Below are 18858 nucleotides of genomic sequence, written 5' to 3'. Positions count from 1 at the left end.
TTGAGGATCGGCTGTTTGTGAAATAGGGTCAAAATCAGACCTCTAGCCACAAAAATGATGGCCTAGGGCAAAATAAGAATTCATTCAAAGATCAAAGGATAAGATTTAAGAGTTATCTTGAAGTTCTTTCCAAAGGCATAAGCATTGTTTTTGGAGGATTTTTAGAGACTTAGCAATTATTATTCAAAGTCAGGGTTTGTATTGGTGATTTGGATTTTATATAATATAATTAGGGCTAATAATTTTGGCTAGTTTGTGCAATTAGTATAGCATCTATGATTAAAAAATTGATACTGTTTGGATTATTGGATGTGCTAAGTTTATACAAAATTTTGTGATAATCAAATGACGTGGTTTAGAGATATTTGGTTTTTAGCACAAAAGAATTTTGGAAGTTGGCAGTTTGAGGTTAGATAGGATTTCTATGATATCTAGAGATCTATTAATTGAATCAAGGTGAAATTTGGCATAGTGTTGAAGGATTTAAAGATTAAGCTGCACACCAATTTTGGATCAAAGTTAATAGTTGAAAAGAGAGAAATCACTGCTGGAATTTTTGCTTTACTTTTCAAGTTGGCGGCCAAGTGACATTAGTACACTTTTTGGAGGTTTTCTCACAATTTATAAGTTGGATTGGACTAAAAATTCTTGAGCATATAGAAGACTTACATTGACAATTTTATGCAAAATTTTACATTAAATGGACAGTCGGATTGAATGTTACAGCTTGTTAAAGCTCATTGATTAGGATTGGGACTTATAAGAAAAATCTAAATTGCTTAAATATGAAAGTAATAAGATAATTGAGATTTATGTATGGTTAAGTCTATTAAGAAGAGTGTTTTTAGTACTTTTGAATTGAAATTTAGAATATGTTCTTCTTGTAGGGATGAAACCTATTAGGGTTTATTGGATTTTTGTGAAATACAACCTCACCTTCCACAGTTAGGTACCCGGTGTATTCTCGAGCAAGACAAACACATAATACGACACAATGTGGCTGAAAACATATACAATATCTAATGAAGGTCCTATTGTCTCCCTAGAACCCTCTCCTTATTTTATATTAAATATTATTTTTGAACCTAAACATTACAAAGCCTCTACCTTATTAGATTTAGAAGCCTCAACGTATTTCTTAGATTAAGAATTTGCTAAAAGACTTACCATATCTTTAATAAAGAAAACTTAACTTATTCATGTAGAAGTCATAGATGGTCATCCATTATCTTCTGGAGATGTTACTCATGAAGTCCTTCCTATAGAAGTAATAACTAATGATCATAATAGTTTTGTAGTATTTAGTATTATTAAATCTTTGTCCAATCCAATCATTTTAGATTTATTGTGGTTATAAAAATACAATCCTTAAGTAAATTGAATTTCTTATATTCTTGACTTTTTTAAAAGTGTAACTAACAATGTAGTTAATCAAGTAAAAAATCACAAGTCTAGTACAATTAAACCTATGTTTGTAGGTGCAAAAGCTTTCTTACATGCTGCAAAAGAAGGATCACCTTGTATCATTTATGCCACACTCATTTCTAATGGTCTAAAGACTTCAAGTGGCATTCTAAGCCAATATTAAGAATTTGAAGATGAATTTGAAAAAAAAAAAAAAAAAAAATGTGGATACTCTTCCGGAACATTATTCCTATGATTGCTCAATTGACCTTTAAGAAAGAGCACAACCACTATTTGGACCAATCTATAATTTATAATAAAATGAATTGACTCAACTTAAGGAGTATATTAAAGAGAATCTATCCAAAAATTTCATATACCATTCCAAATTTCTAGTAAGAGCCCTAATTCTATTTGTAAAGAAAAAAAATTGATCATCATAGATGTGTATTGATTATTGAGGACTCAATAAGATCACCATCAAAAATAGGTACCCACTACCTTTAATATATGGACTTCTTGATCAGTTGAATCAAGCTAAGATTTATACAAAAATAGATCTATAAGGAGTATATAATCTATTATACATAAAAAAAAGTGATGAATAAAAGATTGCATTTTGAACTAAGTATAGATATTTTGAATATAATGTCATGCCTTTTGAACTTACAAATGTACTAGCACCTTTTCAATATCTTATGAATAATGTTTTTTGAGAGTTTTTAGATGATTTTATTATCTGTTATGTACTCAACATCTTAATCTATTCTAAGAACACATAAGAATATGAACTTCATATTCAACATGTGTTACAAAAATTAAAAGATGCCGAATTCTATGCTAAGATAGAAAAGTGTCTATTCTACATTACTCAAGTTAACTTCTTAGATTATATCATTTCAAATGATGGATTTATGATGGATCCTAAGAAAGTGCAAACTATTATGGATTGAAAAATTCCAAGGATGGTTCGAGACGTTTAATATTTTTTGAGATTTGGCAACTACTATCCGATCTTCACCAAGGACTTCTTTTGAATTATAGCTCTACTTATACGTTTGACTTATAAAGACAAACTTCAATGGAATGAAGAAGCAAAAGTAACATTTAGAGCTTTAAAGATAGCCTTTGTTTTTGCACCAATCTTATATTGTGTTGACTTTTCTAAGGCATTCTTTATGGAAATAAATGCATCAAACTTTGCTTTAGGTGACGTATTATCACAAATGGAAATAGATGATAAACTTCACTTAGTAGCTTTTCATTCCAAGAAATTTACAATATACAAGAGTAGCTATAAGATCCACGATAAAGAGCTTCTTGCAATTGTGGATTCTTTTTAAGAATGTCATTATTATCTAGAATGTACTTCTAAAGTATATAAAAATTATAAGAACCTCAAGTATTTCATATCAGCTTATATTTTTTAAGCCTATCATAATTTTTCAGCAACATGACATTTTCGATACAACAAGACTTTGGAGATAATATCCAGAGATTTTTAGTAGCTACAAATATGAAAGGTTGTAAAAGACTTTGTTCAATCATATGACATTTTTTCAAGGTCAAAAACTCCTTATCGTTGATCTTATGGAATTCTTCAGCCATTATCTATTCTAAAATAACCATGGTCTTCTATTTCTATGGATTTTATTATAGATCTTCGAGTCTCAAGTTTGTGTGATTCTGTATTTGTGATAGTAGATCATTTTAGTAGAATGGCACATTTTATACTATGCACAAAATCTATAATAAGTGAAGAAACTACCAAGCTTTTCTTTGACAATATTTATTGATATCGTGGATTGCTGAAAGATATTATATTAGATAGGAAGACTCAATTTGTATCAAGATTTTGAAAAACTCTTTTCAAGATTCTAAAGGTGGATATAAAAATTTCTTGGGCTTTTTATCCTCAAATTGATAGATAGGCAGAGTGCATAAACTAAGTTTTGAAACAACTCTTAAAGTGTACCATCAATTATCAATAAAGTAATTGAAGAACCTTCTTACTGTGGGCAAAGTTTGCTTATAAAAATACGATGTATTCTTCTACACAACAAACACATTTCTTTGCCAATTATGATTATCATCTACAACTTGATACTTTTGACTTTTCAAAAGTTGATAATCCTCTGGCAAAAGATTTAGAAAATTATTTGTCTGAGCTATATGTAATAATAAAGGTACAATTAAAGCTCAAGTACAATAAAAGATCAATGTGGATGCCTATCAAAAGGAACAAAAATAATTCAATGTATGTGATAAGGTATGGTTACTTTGTAATATGAAGATTATTCATCCTTATGATAAGTTGGACTACCACAGGCTTGAACTTTTTCTTATTTGTGGACAAATCAATCTAGTTGCTTATTGATTAAATCTTTTGGAGTCAATGAAGATCCATCGTGTCTTATATGTATCTCTTCTTGAACCATAGAAGACTATGAATATACTAAGAAGAAGACAAGTCCCACTTCCTTCTATAGAAGTCGACAATAATTAAGAGTTTAAAGTGGAAGAAGTTCTAAACTCAAAGTGGTGCTGAAATAAATTAGAATATCTTGTCCATTAGTACGGATGTGATATTAGTAAATACACATAGGAGCCAATAAAGAATCTTGCAAATGCAGCAAAGATGGTGGAGGCTTTTCATCAACAACATTCATCAAAATGAAAATGAAGAATAATTTGGCTCAAGAACCTTCATTTGTTGACTTGCCGAACAAGACATTGTGATTGTTACAACCTTCAAGATGATGCAATCGAGATAAAGATCCTCAAAAATAACATATATTTCCTTGAATAGATAGCGAGATACAATATGTTTGGTATCACAACCTTAGAAAGGACTGTCGATGTTTGGTGATTTTATTAGAGGTAGGAATAATTTTTAATAGTATTCCAAATATTTTATTTAAAAGAAGTTATAAAGGCTTCAACAACAATCAAATAACTCGGTGGTCTTCCCTCCCTAATATAAGACAATATCAATGGTTGAAAGGCCCTATTAACCATCTTTGAAGAGAATAAAGTTTAGAATATGTGATAAATACTATTTGCTACATCTTCGATTTTCTCAACATATGATGATTGCTCCTTATGGAACTTACCCTAGAAAAGAAGGTAATGTCACAGACATAGACATGTAAATCAATAATTACTTATATAATTGAATAAAAGTAGATAAAAGTAGGTTAATTCTATAATATCTTCTACAGAAGCTTCTTAAAAGCTTCATAGACATTGCTTTGACTTTATAGGTACTTATAATTGACTTTTTAGGTTAAAAATGTAGTCAATAAGTTCGCCATGTGCTACATATTGGTAGCTTGAAGAATAAGCTAACTATGTGGTCCATACATAGAACACTGGCTTTGTAAGCTAAAACATGTGTTCTGCAAAGTCAACACATATTAGAAGTCATATAGAATATTGTCACATAGTTCTTAATTAGATAGTATATATAAAGGTAAGAGTAAAGTCCTCTTCACTCTTATCAATTCCTTTCTTGCTTCTAATCTAGATTTAAGAGTCTCTACTTTCTTTGTCTTTTAGCAATAGCTATTTCAATTTCTTTTTAATATATATACTACTTTATTACTATATTGTCACTTTTCTTTTGACACAAATTTTTTAGATTTATGCATCTTCTTTTAGTTCATGTCCTTAACAATATATCACAGATATATATTTATTGTAATTATTATCTAAGTAATATGAATAAATAGAAGTAGATAAAAATAAATTAATCTCATAAGATCTAATAAGAAAGCTTCTTAAAAGCTTCATAGATGCTACTTTGACTTTATATGTATTTGTAATTGATTGATAGGTTAGAAACTTGGTCAACAAGTTAACTACATGCCACATATATTGGTAGCTTGCAAAACAAGCTAACTATGTGGCACCCATATAGAAAACTTGCCTTGTAAGTTAAAATATGTGTTATGCAAAGCCAACACATTTTGGAGGCTCCATAGAATGTCACCACATAGCTCTTATGTAAAGAGAAAAATATAGAATCAAGAGTGAAGTCTTCTTCACTCGTCAATTTTTTTTTTTTATTATTATTTCTAGTTTAGTTTCATTAAGTCTTTAGATTTTGTCTTTTGACAATAGCCATTGTAGTTTCTTTTTAATATACATACTTCTTTATTTCTATTTTTTCATACTTTTTTGAAAAAATCTCACTTATTTATATGCTTTCATCAAATTCTTGTCCTTGACAATGTATTATTTTATTAAAAATAATCCAATCAATATTTTATATCTACTTTTATAACTTCAATAAATTATTTTTAGTAATACTATTAATCCTATCAATGACATGAAAATACTTTAATTCATAGTGATAAGAACATATTTCAAGACTATTTGAGAATAATATAACAACATTATTACTAATCAAAAAAAATGCCTAAATAAAAATTTGATAGAATAATTTAATTTAGGTTAACAAACTATGGTACAACTTGTTGGAAGGAAACTTTAATATGATTTCTAAACCCAAATGAATAGTTAAGAGGTCTATTCTCAGGTATCAAAATATATGAAATACAATAAATAACAAAAGGTAAACCACCATTCTTTCAACAAACATACAAACAAGGAAACCTCCAAATCCAAGGAGGCGTTGTGTGATTACAGTCCATGGATGTGGCGAAGCAGTCGCCTCTCGAGATCTGGCACCTGAAGCATAAATTTCGTACCGAAAGATCCAAAGGCAGACGGATCGGTGGAGTAAACGACACATGAAACTTTGTGGAAACCGTGCTGGCTACCTGGGCCATTGATGCTGGAGCAAATCGACAAAATTATCAGCTGATAATATCAGCTTTTAAAGAGACACTTGGTTTGAGATGAAAGATCCACACCCTCAAATCAAAGATTGTCAATGTAGTCACAATTATTTTTGCAACCCCTAGCATTGATCTAGAGTGGGCGTAAAGAAGTCTACGGATAAGCTTGCGTCACCCATATAGAGATCTTCGAACCGTCACACAGGGCTGCCTGTGACGACGTCAAGCGTTTCGAACGACGTAAGCTGTTGACACAAACAGGGTCTCTCTGCCTACATGAAGACGCCTTCAACAGCAAACGTCGTCATTCTTTCACAAAGGATTCCATGCGTCTCCAGGATTTCGAAGCTGCAGTTTCGAGTTTATCGACTATGAACCGCTTTGCACTCTGGCGAACCTTTCTTTTAGTGTGCCTTGTGGCAGCAGTCACGGCAACAAAGGGCCCTAGTCAACAAGATCGTGATGTGCGCACTTTGAATCTTATGCACCTTTCTTGAATGATTTATGTTGTGAAGCGTATCTGTTTAGCTGAGTTTTTATTGAATGGTGAATTGTCATATCAGTGGCCGAGCCATGGGGGTCCCGGAATCATCAACTGGCGAAACGCCTTTCGGGAGCGGAAGATCGACCCTGACTCCGTACAGTCTTACGATCTCAAATGGGAATTCATCACGGGGGGGGACGTCACGGCCACTCCCTCCGTCTCCCGAGGGCTGGTCTACTTCCCGAGCTGGAACGGTAAACTGTTCGCGGTGAGAGCTAGGACGGGAAAGCTCGTGTGGGAGCAGAACTTAACTCAGCTCACGGCAGGAATTCCGGACATTGAAGGGAAGAACTTCGTGACAAAACTCTTCGGATATCCGATTCTGTCGCGCTCGACACCAGTTATTGTTGGAAATCTTTTGATTGTGGGGCTATCTAGCCCCGGCGCCGTGATTGCAGTCAAGAGATCGACCGGTCATCATGTGTGGAGCACTGTGTTAGATTCCCACCCATATGCTCTTATCACCATGAGTGGGACCGTCTTTGAGGGGTAAGTATTTGTATTCCTCAACACTGTGACCCAGTTTCCATATCAGTCTTCGAATCGGTCTAAATTGTCTGATTATTGTCACTGAAAATTACGCACTGAAAGCATTCTACCAAGCCATAAAAATTTATCCTTTATTGCACGTTTTTCCTCTAGACTATATCTAGAAGGTGCAACATCTAGCTTTGTGGGATTGAGTTCAAGTGGGGTCACACTAATGACTGCTCTCGGCTCCAATGGCACTTAAGCGCCAAGAAAAAATCGTTTGGAATCGTACTTCTGAAGCAATCGAATCCGAGTTGGAGACGCAACTGAGAACCTAATCACACAAGTTGAATTTGAGAATAACCACACAAATGTGACTGAGGCAAACCTGCACTAGATGGTAAATCCCAGCTAGCAATGGATTACAAGCTTCAATTATGCCATCACATTAGATGTGCTATATGGTTAAGATCGGCAACTTAGACTGGCTTCGAAATCAAATCCTTTCAAAGCAGGAGATGGGAGGGACAACACAAATCTGAAGGAAAAGATAAAACGTTCTAATGAGTTGAAATTACTGGTTTGAAAGCAGGGCCTATTACATCGGAACAAGCTCGTTGGAAGAGGTTCGACAGGAGGGCTGCTGCACGTTCCAAGGGAGATTTTTCAAACTAGATCTTGCCACCGGAAAGATTCTGTGGAGTGTGCGCATGCAGCCAGACAACGGTGGCAAACCGGGCTTGTACTCTGGCAACGCAATTTGGGCGAGCGGCCCACCGATCGATACCACCCGGAGATTGGTCTACATCGCTACCGGAAACTCGTACTCCGCACCGCCGGATGTCGAAGAGTGCCGGACCCAAAACCCTGCCAACGTGACGAACCCCACCCTAGAGGATCCCTGTGTGGCAGAGGGTGATTACGTAACCTCCATTGTGGCAATCAACATAGACACAGGGAAAGTTTCTTGGGCACGGAACCTTGGCGGATCCGATGTGTTTGTGTTGGCTTGCCTCGCTAACCCTACCGGAGGAAACTGTCCCGAAAGTCCTGGTCCAGATTACGATTTCGGCGAATCACCCATGCTACTGACAATCAAGCCGAAAGGTGGCGAGAGTCGCGACGTTGCCATTGTGGGGCAGAAGAGTGGGTTTGTATGGGCTCTTGATCGCTCGACTGGCGATCTCGTCTGGGTTACGGTATGGCAGTTCAACCTCATCTTCTCTTCAATTCCGTCGTAGTGTCTCAGTCAAGCGCGTCAGAAGAATTTCGCACAGTTATTTCAGAGAACCACTCATACAACCATGATCTGTGTTCGCATCGTCTATCAATCTCCTCTTCGTATTCCATACAAGGAAAATAAATCAAGGATTTGAATTGTTCACAATCCATGAGCTGCAGTACGTTGTGACCTATGCTCGAAAGGAAGCACACATTGGGAGAATACCACGAGAATGTGGCCAGAGATCACAAGATCACCGTCCTAAATCGAATTTGGTTTCAATGATTGGTTGCAGGCTGCAGGGCCCGGAGGAGTGTTGGGGGGAAGCTCCTGGGGGATGGCAACGGACGGCAAGCGAGTGTTCACGCACATCATAAATAACGAGCGGGCGGAGTTCAAGCTGCTACCTTCCACGGAAGTCGTCAGGCGAGGGGGATGGGTAGCCATGGATGCTGCTACAGGGCAAATCCTGTGGTCTACTGCCAATCCCGACAACTTCACCACCAATCCTCCGGTAAGCTCACGGCAACTGGCCCTTCTCTCACTTCCCACCACCGTTTCCTATGATCACACCGTCCCCGTATGAACAACATGGCATGATCGTATGGCACAACTGCTCACCTCTCCGTGCGCTGCTTCGATCCTAGATGTCGCATGCGAATGGAGTGCTCTTCGGCGGGTCGAATGGAAACATTGAGACCCTGAATCCAGGGAAGGTGGTAGCGTTGGACGCGAAGACGGGCAAAGTTCTGTGGACCCACCCGACGCCCGGTCCGTTAGCTGGCGGTGTCTCGGTGGTGAAGGGCATGGCGTTCGTCGGCGTCGGCACCAACGTTGTATTTCCGCGGCTTACCGGCGCAGGCACCTCCTACTACGGCAAGTCGGTGCTTGCCTTCTCTCTGCCATCGCACTAGCAAACTCTCGCTCTCGCTCTCGCTATCTGTCGGTAGCCTGCGAGCTTGACACAACCGCGTCGCACTAGCACCCCTTCCTCCAAATTCTGCGCAAGCTGCCGCCTCTGATTCTAAACAAACCGGTTGTGGCGACGATGCTTTGGACATTGCTGGAAACAAGGGCGATGTCCTCTCATACTCAGAAATCCTTGTCGGTTTTAACGGCGAGTCTTGAGTACAAACTTAGTCCCGGCTAGTTGAACTTTCTTAGATTTCGACTGAGCGTGATGCAATTCTGAAACCATGTTCCACATGAGTATTATGTTATACTATAATCAAATAGAGGAATAAATCTTCTGCGGATGTAGTGAACCGTAATCTGCAGTATAACTGCAATTGTCCAAGGCTTTTGCACCTAAAGTAAATGTTTATTTGCTAAGAATTTCATCGATTACAGAAAATTTTAAATTTCAATTCAAGAATTCTATCACGTAATTCTTGTTGAAGCACATATATAGTCATGCATGACAAATACATAAAATTTGTCTTTGTAACACTTGGAATAGTAATTTTAGAAAACAATTAGCAACAAGTACATAAGAAATAAATAGTTCTCACAATCTGTATTTATCTTGCAACGTAGATATATATATATATATATATATATATATATTCGTATATTATTATATTTCAGGTGATACTATGTTAATCAAAAAAAGTATACAATACATCATGATACAAATATATAATATTTTTAAAATTAATGTACACTAATAGTTCTTTAGGTATAAAACTCATTAAGTACTTTCGTATTTACTAAATTAGTATTTTATTATGGATTTGAAAATAAAAATAAAAAATAAACTATGAACATGGTAAAAAATAAATAAAAGGACACACACGACAGGTGAACAATTGTGCATTGATTCTACAAGAATTCCATTGATTGTTAGAATAATTGTATCCTAAACCCATGTGTCTTGAGATATATTTTGAATGATGTATGTGTATATGTATATAAATATAGATTTAAAAAAAAAAAAAAAAAAAAAAAACTTGTATGTTTAGATTTTTTTTTTTTTCTACTCCATCATATTCAATATACTCTTTACAAACTTAAAATAAATGATCTATAAGTTTAAATTTCTACAATAGTTAGCATGAGTATTCCTTAAACCAATAACTTATAATTAATTAAGTTAACAACAATTTTCACAATTTATAGATTCAGACCTTGAAATTCATGAAGTAAAAAATGCATTCAAAATTCATATAATTTGAAAATAAATTTGTTGAAACTCATCACAATTTGATCTACAATAATCATTGAAATTTTGAAATGCATCAATGTTATAAGGATTACTGAAGTTTAAACTTCTCTATACTCTTGTCATACTGAACTGTCTTAACTCAAAATCTCAATCGACAAATAACAATAGAATTATAGATATCTGACTGGTCACTTAGTGGCATCCATGTGTAATATTCAATTTCATGTATTACCAGTAGTGTCTAACATACAAAATACATACAAAATAATACATTAAAAAAAAAGGCCTAATAAACTACTATCCAGAAATTATGTTTATTATTATTATTATTATTATTATTTAATTCTTTTGCTACATGTTATGATATAGATAAGGAATTGGCCTATACTGTTCTTTAGAATGCACATCTGACACATAGCTTTTAAACCTGAATCTTAAAAAAATTTATGAACTTTTATTGCAAGAGTCAGAAATGAAAGTTCATAAATTTTTTAATCTACCACAACAATAAAATCAATCATTCCCAACAAATTTATAACTTAAAAGCCAATCCAAAAAATAAAAAAAATCTGTAAAGATAGTAATTGCAGTAATAATAATAACAACAATATGAACACAAAATAATCATCTCAATTACCATAGAGTTAAATTAATTCCAGTTGGCAGATATGTTGCAGTTTTTTGTACCCTTGGTTCTTTCAGAGACCAGTAAATGACACTTCAGGGTTTGCTAACAATGAGATTCAAAGCAACACAAAAAAAAAAAAAAAAAAAAAAAAAAAGGTTTTTGTGCAACAAAAATATTGGGAGAGTGCTTTGTTCTTGTCCTTGGAGTTAGGGTTTACAGAATGCTAATTAGAGACAAGTGGTAGAGTAGTTGAAACCAACTCGGAGCCTTGACATGCATTGGAACAAGACCATCACAAGCTTTGCAAAATAGTCTAATAATTCCATCTTGTTGAACTGAAGACCATGACGGTGAATGCACTTCCTCTTTGCATTCCTAAGTTTAATGGCATTGTGAGTGTACCCACATAAATTAACTACTTTATTGATTGATCAATCAATCAATCAATGGCTTTGTAATGTAAATGTCTAAGGCATGGGCAATATTAAGAGCGGTGGATCAATGGGTGATTCTGATATTTTTGTGATTGGTGCGTCTTCATGCCCTTGACATGTTGATTTGAAAACAATAATCAATGCTCACTTGAATTACACCTTTGGAAAATCTCTGAAATTAAAAAATCTACTGTACATTGAATGCTTTATTTTTGAAGTTCAAAACCCACAAAAAGTTAAAGTGTTTGAGTTGAACAAATTTTAGTAATAGTAGATGTTGTTTCCACAATACTTGTGCTTGACTTGATTCCTCGATAATTTTGAAATTTTTTAAATTTATTATTACTGAAAAGCTTGTAGAAATAAAAACTACAATTTAAATAATTCGGATTTTTCATTGGATTTCCTAAAACATGCTTAATTTATGTATGTTCAGGAATTGGAAATTATTAAGAGATTCACTTTTATATAATTCAACTGGAATACATTGGATTGTTGTTTTTAATTAACTATATTTGTGATACAGTGATATTCGACCAAAGAGTTATGGTGCAAATTTTCATATAAAATGCATCACCATATGAAAGTTTTAGAATGTTAATATTCCAAATTATTTTGTAACTGTTAATTTTTAGTAATTTGTTGAATACCATCAATAGAAATGCAAATTTTAGAAACGAAATTACATTACAAAACTATAAAAAATCTACAAAAAAATCATTTTTTGTTATTTCTTAATTTATCTAAATGCATATATTATTTATAAATAAAAAATAACATAAAATTTTCCAATTTTCTAGTAGAAATAAAATTCCATTTATAAGAAAAAACACGCCATCTTAAATATTTATGCAGTTGATTCAAGTTTTAGAATTCACATATGTTGTCTAAAGTTTTTAGCAAAAATTTCCAATCACTTGTTGTCATGTTGAATATTTCTAATTTTAGGTGCAGTTCTAGTAATTTTGTACACAAAAGAATAGACATCCTTGTTGTTGGTATGTAAAACAACAATTATACACACACACACACACACACACATATATATATATATATATATATTCACACACATATAAATAGCAAGAGAGAGAAGAGAATGTGTGTAATTTTATTGTATGCATATGGGATGCCATGTGGGATTGAACATGGCGATGAATGTGGGGCAGGCCATGTTTATCCGAGTGAAGCGAAAGAGGACAACATATTTTTTGCATTGCGATCCCTCTGAGTGTGTGCTCGAGACCAAAGCAAAGCTTCAACTCCTGAGCGATGTCCCCGTGCACAACCAGCGCCTTGTCTTGGTCGTCCCCCAACCCATCGTCTTGGATGAATGCAAAACCCTTGCCACACAAAAGGTTCCATCTTTAATCTCACTTTGATCCATTTTCTTATATTTTGGCTCCAACATACAATTTTTGTTTGTTAAGACTAGTGGGAAAGTTTTGTAACTTGTAACATTGTTTCAGAAACACACATGTGGTCATTTTTCTACATTTTTTTCTTCCCATCCATACTTGGAAAAGAACTTATTTATTTTATAGAAGTACCAAGTAAAATGAGCATTTGGTGCCAATTTTGATTGGTTGTATAGTTGTGGAATATTTCTCTGACATGATGGTTACTATTTTTAAAATGTAAATTTTGGTTTGAGAAGAGAGAAATGAACAAATCTTAAATTATGGTTTAATTCCAGATACATATGACAATCCTAAGCATTCAAATTTTGTATCAAACCATTTGTTTTATTTATTGTGTGTATGCTGCTTATGCAGGTTGTGAATGATGCTGTTGTGGCTCTAACACTTAAAGTCAAAGGTACAATTGTATATCACATTAGCACTGCTTGGTATATTCTTCTAACAAACATCTAAATAAAATAATAAATGCAATATCGTTAAATCATGTTTACATAGCATTGTTCCCATTTCTTTTATTTAATAATTGTGTTTTCTTTTTTATTTTATTTTATTTTTATATAATTCTGACTGATGGACCCAAAATGAGCTTGAAAATTTGCAGGAATAAATGAAGCAACTGGTGAAGAAACTGAAGCTTGGGAGGAGGTCAATATTCACCAACCAGTAGAACCAGAGATACCAAGTGGCAGTGTAATGAATGCCCTGCTGGCATGACACGTCACCCATCCACCCATCCAAATAAATAAATAAAACAATCTAAAGTTTATCTATGATGCAAACGAAAATTTGCATCATATACTTTTGAAAAAAATTATATTTTTCTGAAACAATTATTGCTTTATCTTTTAAATCATACAAAAATGTAAACTTTAATCCAAACTATCTGTGGTGAGGTGTTTTTCAACGCTAACTTACACCAAACAAATTAATAAATAAATCAATAACTTAAGCTTTAAGGGTTGTGTTTGTATTGCCATTTTAAAAAATTAATAAAAAATAATCTTAATAATAGGTTTAAAAATAAAAATAAAAAGAACTATAATGCTTTTATTCTTGATATGTGATGCGATAGCTGAGAACGCAAAGAAAGAGGGTCCATGGTCATTTAATTCCATTACTACATTTTTTATATTTTTGGTTTCCGTGTTTGGATTAATTGTTACAGAAATGGATTTTTTTTTTTGTTGTCCATCAAATGAAAATATATTAAAAAATAAAATAATGTCAAGCTGTAAAAAAGAAGAAGAAGAAAGATACAAAGGAAGAAAGACACAATCACATATACACTCTACCCCTTTTTTCTCTTCTTTTTTCTTCATTTTTCTTTTATGCCAATTCTTTTCTTTCACACGTTCCTCCACCCTCGTCGTGCTCATCGTCCCCGTCCTCGTCCTCGCGTTCGTCGTGTTCGTCGTCGTCGTTCTCCCGTTCGTCGTGTTCGTCGTTTTCGTCTCGTGCATTCCTTCCCGGGGAGGCATCCATCTGCTTTTCGATGGCCACTCTGAGATGGAGGCAGGGCACCCTTTGCTTCTTCATCAAGGTCTCTCGCTTGAATCCTGACAATTCCTTCGCCCGTCAATCTCTCGGTGAATCCACGGCGCTGGTCAACACATGGATTCTTTCGTCAGTTTGCATCCGGAACCTAAACTGATTCACTCCCTCTCATGGGCGTTCAGTGTGGCATCGCTGCTGCCTCCGTTGTAGAATTGTTTCGAGTTTCGCAAATTGGGAATGTGCAACAGGAAGCAGTGTGTAGTTTCGATAGTACTGTGCCGCTGTCCGTCTCGTGCGTTGAGGTTGCTTTGTATCGTGGATCCAGGGTGCTTGTGCCGGTACCATCATGTAACAAATTCGTCACTGTAAGTCAAATTTTCTGTCCTTTTCTTGAAACTATGATTCAGATGGGTCGCATGCATTCAGGGTCAAGTTTACTCATAAGTTCGCTTGGTCCAAGGCTGAAGAATCGCGGTTTGGGAGTTTCGTAGGGTTCTAGGAGGAGGGGATTGGTTCAGGTTTAGGGTTTAAGCTTCCGAGTCAGAGCAGGGGTTGGTTTGAATGTTTTCTTGAGGGAATTACATCGGTGTGTTTCGGGTTTTGAGACAACAGTGATGGTCAGTCATCGAATTTATACTAAATTCGAACCGTACAACCTGCAATCTTAGTAGCTATAGCTTGTGGTGTGTAAGATTCACTTGAGTCGTGATTCTTTGATTGGAGGTATTAACTTTAGCCATGGCTATTTTTTTTTCGTGAGTGTGTACATCAATTAATGGTAGTCTGAAGGTGTATTTGAAAAAATAGGCCTGGTACCTATGGGTGCAGGTTTATTTAGCTGCAGCGGAATTAAATATTGCAGATTTGTTGCTCTTACGTGTAATAAGCCTCAACGTTGTCGGAGGCGTTCATGTGGTTGGCTGGAATGGCAGTGAACTCTACATCCCAGCTTTTTAAGAGCCTTCTTGTAACTAGTGAGCTCATCGATGGACAGAATAGGGGGAGACTTGCATCTTCCTCTTTGTATGATATTTGTACACGAGTAAGTGTTCTCGTCAACTTCACTGAAAGGTTGTGAAATTCCTTGGTTATGAAACATAATGAAGCTTTGTTTTGGGGCTAACTGTCAGGGTATGTAAACGTGATGAGAGTGGATTTGTAGCTCATTTGAATGTTGCTTACATGGATAAGTTAAGAAAATGTGACAAATTGCTGGATTTGGTTAAATAACTGGTGTGAGCATGTTCATTATGTGTGTGATGTTCTGCATATGGTGGTCTGTTTGCAAGTACAGATACATAGAATTTCTCTAGGCACAAGCTTCTGGCCTGGGGAGCAGTTGCAGCATTCATCCTTTTCTGGAAGTGCAAAGCACGAGAAGCATAGGAATCTTTCTCTAGTTTGTGTATCCAATATGAGAGAGTTCGACCAAACTGCTCTAGTTAGTGCTGGTAAATACTTACAGAATGCAAGTACTATAAGTGAAGCTATTTCTCTTGTAAAAAAGCATCTCCATCAAGGCAGTACTATAGACTCCTACATGTACGTTGACGTTCTGCAAAGGTGTTTCAAGCATAAAGATCTTACATCAGTCAAGCAGGTTCATGATTGCATCTTGAAGAGCGGGATGGACCAAAATCCGTATGTAGCCAACAAGCTAATGAGGGTCTACATTAGGTGTGGGAAGGTCCAGGATGCACGTCACGTATTTGACAAACTTGTGAAGAAAAATGTTTTTAATTGGACCACCATGATTGGAGGTTATGCCGAGCATGGTCGCCCGGCTGATGCAATCGAGGTTTATAATCAAATGCGTCAAGAAGGTGGGCGGCCAAATGAGGTAACTTACTTGAGTATTTTGAAAGCATGCGCCTGCCCGGTTGGTTTAAAGTGGGGCAAAGAAATTCATGCACATATTAGCCATGGTGGCTTTCGATCAGATGTTCCTGTACAGACCGCGCTGGTCAACATGTATGCCAAGAGTGGCAGTATTAAAGATGCCAGACTAGTTTTCGATGAAATGGCGGAGCGGAATGTAATCACATGGAATGTAATGATTGGTGGACTTGCACAACACGGCTTTGGACAGGAAGCATTCTCCCTTTTCCTTCAGATGCAAGAAGAAGGGTTTGTACCAGATTCAACTACTTATTTAAGCATCCTCACTGCAACTGCATGTTCTAGTGCAGGGGCTTTGGGATGGGTGAAGGAGGTTCATCGTCACGCTGTCAAAGCTGGATTTGATTCAGACATGCGTGTGTGTAATGCGTTAGTTCACGTGTATTCCAAGAGTGGCAGCGTTGATGATGCTAGACTTGTTTTCGAAGGAATGCTGGATCGTGATGTAATCAGCTGGTCTGCAATGATCGGTGGACTTGCACAAAATGGGTGTGGACACGAAGCGTTCTCCCTCTTTCTCAAGATGCAAAGAGAAGGAGTCATTCCGAATGTAACTACTTATGTGAGCATCCTTACTGCAAGTGCGAGCGCAGGGGCTCTAGAATGGGTGAAGCAGGTTCATAACCATGCTAGAAAAGCAGGACTTGGTTCCGATTTTCGTGTATGCAACGCACTTGTGCACATGTATGCTAAGAGCGGCAGTATTGATGATGCAAGACTTGTTTTTGACCAAATGTCAGTGCGTAATGTATTCACGTGGAATGCAATGATTGGTGGGCTTGCCCAGCACGGGTGTGGGCAAGAAGCATTTTCTCTTTTTCTTCGGATGCGGAGAGAAGGAGTTGTTCCGGATGCCATCACATACATGAGCATCCTCAATGCAAGTGCAAGCACAGGGGCTTTGGGATGGGTGAAGGAGGTTCACAGGCAGGCCGTTCAAGCGGGACTTGATTCTGATGTGCGTGTTGGTAATGCTCTAGTTCACATGTATTGCAAGACTGGCAGTATAAGTGATGCTAGACTCATGTTTGATGGAATGGTGGAGCGTGATGTAATCACATGGACTGCAATGATCAGTGGACTGGCACAAAATGAATGCGGGCAGGAAGCGTTCTCTCTCTTTCTTCAGATGCAGCGAGAAGGGTTCATTCCTGTTGCAACTACTTATGCGAGCATCTTGAATGTATGCACAAGCACTGGCCTTGCAATGGTTGAAGAAATTTGACATTCTGCTGCGAAACAGCTTGCTGAAGGGGCATTGGTGGCATTACCAGCCTTTCAAGCTTCATGCTAGGGACCTTTCTAAAATCAGTTACCATTCTACTTACATATCCTCCCTCTAGGTATATTTCGCCTACAAACTTTCTAGTTTTTTCTTGTACACTCTGCTCTGACTAGATTGACTTGGAAATAGGCAGTGAATTTACAAGGGTTTTCTTTTTCAAGAGATGTGTAGGTAGCTGATCGAAACTGATTTCTCCCGCGTAGTCAAGGCAGCAATCCAAGATGCCGATTCAGAAGAGGAGCAGAAAGTACTTCAACAATCAGGAACTTCTCCATTTAACACCCCTCAGCAGCTTTTGCAACATGACAACTGGACGATCCATGTTTACATGACTGTTTTTAGGCACAGATTCTGAAAACAATTCTTGCTATGGCGCTGGTACTCACGATTTAGAAGAAATTTCTTAATGTATTTGGTGGGTCTTGCTTATACTATGTACATGGAACCTTTGGATCAAGACCAGGCTGGAATAACTCAAATTTCAGGCGAGACGACATTGTGTATGGTTGTGGCAATCAATGCTATCAATCATATTTGATTCCTAACTTGCAAGTAGTATAATATAGAGGTTGTATTACAAAACAAATAATAAAAATCATTGGTTCATTTTATTAAATTTATAATTAATTGTAAGATAGTCTTGATTATACCACAGAGTGAACAACCAAATTTTCATTAATATGATTTGATTCTTTCCTTATTATAAACAATAAAATGATTGTTGCTACTATTGAGAGTTGAACTTAGGACCTCTTGCATATCAATGGGTGCTTTAGCCAATTGAGCCTAAAGTCAATCTATGGTTAAAAAAATAGTCTATATCTTTGTTTTTTTTTGAGTGTTTTGCCCTTGGTTGGGCTAAGGGCCTAGGTTGTGATTTATCACTCGCCTTGAGCCAAATATCCCATTAGGATTAAAGTAAAAAGTGGTAACAAATGCATTACTTGCGTAATGGATGGATTGGCATCTTTGTGAATGCAGTGATTTGTTAGAATAACTAATTATTACCTTCTTTGTGTTTTTGTCGTAGTTGCTCTTTGTGGAGCCTAGTTGAGAGGGTTAAGTGTATGCTATTTTGTTGTTTCTAAAGTTG

General features: G+C 36.0%; 3 protein-coding genes across 12 annotated transcripts; all 3 read left to right on the top strand.

Moving 5' to 3' along the window:
- The first annotated feature begins 6522 nt into the window (after nucleotides 1-6522).
- Nucleotides 6523-9778, top strand: LOC112294812 (uncharacterized). Its single transcript, XM_024545682.3, has 5 exons — nucleotides 6523-6670; nucleotides 6770-7239; nucleotides 7814-8420; nucleotides 8739-8957; nucleotides 9091-9778. The coding sequence occupies exons 1-5, from the start codon at nucleotides 6533-6535 to the stop codon at nucleotides 9355-9357; spliced, it is 1701 nt and encodes a 566-aa protein (XP_024401450.1). The 5' UTR covers nucleotides 6523-6532; the 3' UTR covers nucleotides 9358-9778.
- Nucleotides 9779-10969: 1191 nt separating this feature from the next.
- On the top strand, nucleotides 10970-14043 carry LOC112294813 (uncharacterized). Of its 6 annotated transcripts, none has more exons than XM_073540207.2 (5): nucleotides 11625-11764; nucleotides 12106-12212; nucleotides 12836-13024; nucleotides 13442-13484; nucleotides 13689-14043. In XM_073540207.2, the coding sequence occupies exons 3-5, from the start codon at nucleotides 12839-12841 to the stop codon at nucleotides 13799-13801; spliced, it is 342 nt and encodes a 113-aa protein (XP_073396308.1). In that variant the 5' UTR covers nucleotides 11625-11764; nucleotides 12106-12212; nucleotides 12836-12838; the 3' UTR covers nucleotides 13802-14043. The 6 variants fall into 6 exon arrangements, with proteins under 6 accessions (XP_090100215.1, XP_024401451.1, XP_073396308.1 ...); XM_073540205.2 differs by having other exon boundaries at nucleotides 12106-12218; XM_090244089.1 differs by lacking the exon at nucleotides 12106-12212 and having other exon boundaries at nucleotides 10970-11627.
- Nucleotides 14044-14563: 520 nt separating this feature from the next.
- LOC112294811 (pentatricopeptide repeat-containing protein At1g11290, chloroplastic) lies at nucleotides 14564-18381 on the top strand. 5 transcript variants are annotated; one of them, XR_002973465.3, is made up of 4 exons: nucleotides 14564-14946; nucleotides 15410-15623; nucleotides 15876-17823; nucleotides 17937-18381. XR_002973465.3 is itself a non-coding variant. In XM_024545678.3 (3 exons), the coding sequence occupies exons 2-3, from the start codon at nucleotides 15492-15494 to the stop codon at nucleotides 17703-17705; spliced, it is 1962 nt and encodes a 653-aa protein (XP_024401446.1). In that variant the 5' UTR covers nucleotides 14564-14946; nucleotides 15410-15491; the 3' UTR covers nucleotides 17706-18381. The 5 variants fall into 5 exon arrangements, 2 of the variants coding, with proteins under 2 accessions (XP_024401446.1, XP_090100214.1); XR_016498121.1 differs by having other exon boundaries at nucleotides 14565-14946; nucleotides 16182-17823; nucleotides 17927-18381; XR_002973464.3 differs by having other exon boundaries at nucleotides 14565-14946; nucleotides 17927-18381.
- The last annotated feature ends 477 nt before the right edge of the window (nucleotides 18382-18858 follow it).

The sequence above is a fragment of the Physcomitrium patens genome, chromosome 17 (assembly GCF_059467195.1).
Source record: "Physcomitrium patens ecotype Gransden chromosome 17, ASM5946719v1, whole genome shotgun sequence".
NCBI lineage: Eukaryota > Viridiplantae > Streptophyta > Bryopsida > Funariales > Funariaceae > Physcomitrium > Physcomitrium patens.
Note: the sequence above shows the minus strand (reverse complement) of the source record. Positions and strands in the feature narration are given on the sequence as shown.

What these genes read in the sequence shown, in the direction of transcription:
- LOC112294812 (XM_024545682.3), top strand. Translation starts at nt 6,533, where the DNA reads ATGCGTCTCCAGGATTTCGAAGCTGCAGTTTCGAGTTTATCGACTATG. An exon ending in CTAGTCAACAAGATCGTGAT is followed by an intron (nt 6,671 to 6,769) that starts GTGCGCACTTTG and finishes TTGTCATATCAG; the next exon opens with TGGCCGAGCCATGGGGGTCC. An exon ending in AGTGGGACCGTCTTTGAGGG is followed by an intron (nt 7,240 to 7,813) that starts GTAAGTATTTGT and finishes GTTTGAAAGCAG; the next exon opens with GGCCTATTACATCGGAACAA.
- LOC112294813 (XM_090244089.1), top strand. Translation starts at nt 11,580, where the DNA reads ATGACGGTGAATGCACTTCCTCTTTGCATTCCTAAGTTTAATGGCATT. An exon ending in TTCCTAAGTTTAATGGCATT is followed by an intron (nt 11,628 to 12,835) that starts GTGAGTGTACCC and finishes AATGTGGGGCAG; the next exon opens with GCCATGTTTATCCGAGTGAA. An exon ending in TCTAACACTTAAAGTCAAAG is followed by an intron (nt 13,485 to 13,688) that starts GTACAATTGTAT and finishes GAAAATTTGCAG; the next exon opens with GAATAAATGAAGCAACTGGT.
- LOC112294811 (XM_024545678.3), top strand. Translation starts at nt 15,492, where the DNA reads ATGTGGTTGGCTGGAATGGCAGTGAACTCTACATCCCAGCTTTTTAAG. An exon ending in TGTATGATATTTGTACACGA is followed by an intron (nt 15,624 to 15,875) that starts GTAAGTGTTCTC and finishes TTGCAAGTACAG; the next exon opens with ATACATAGAATTTCTCTAGG.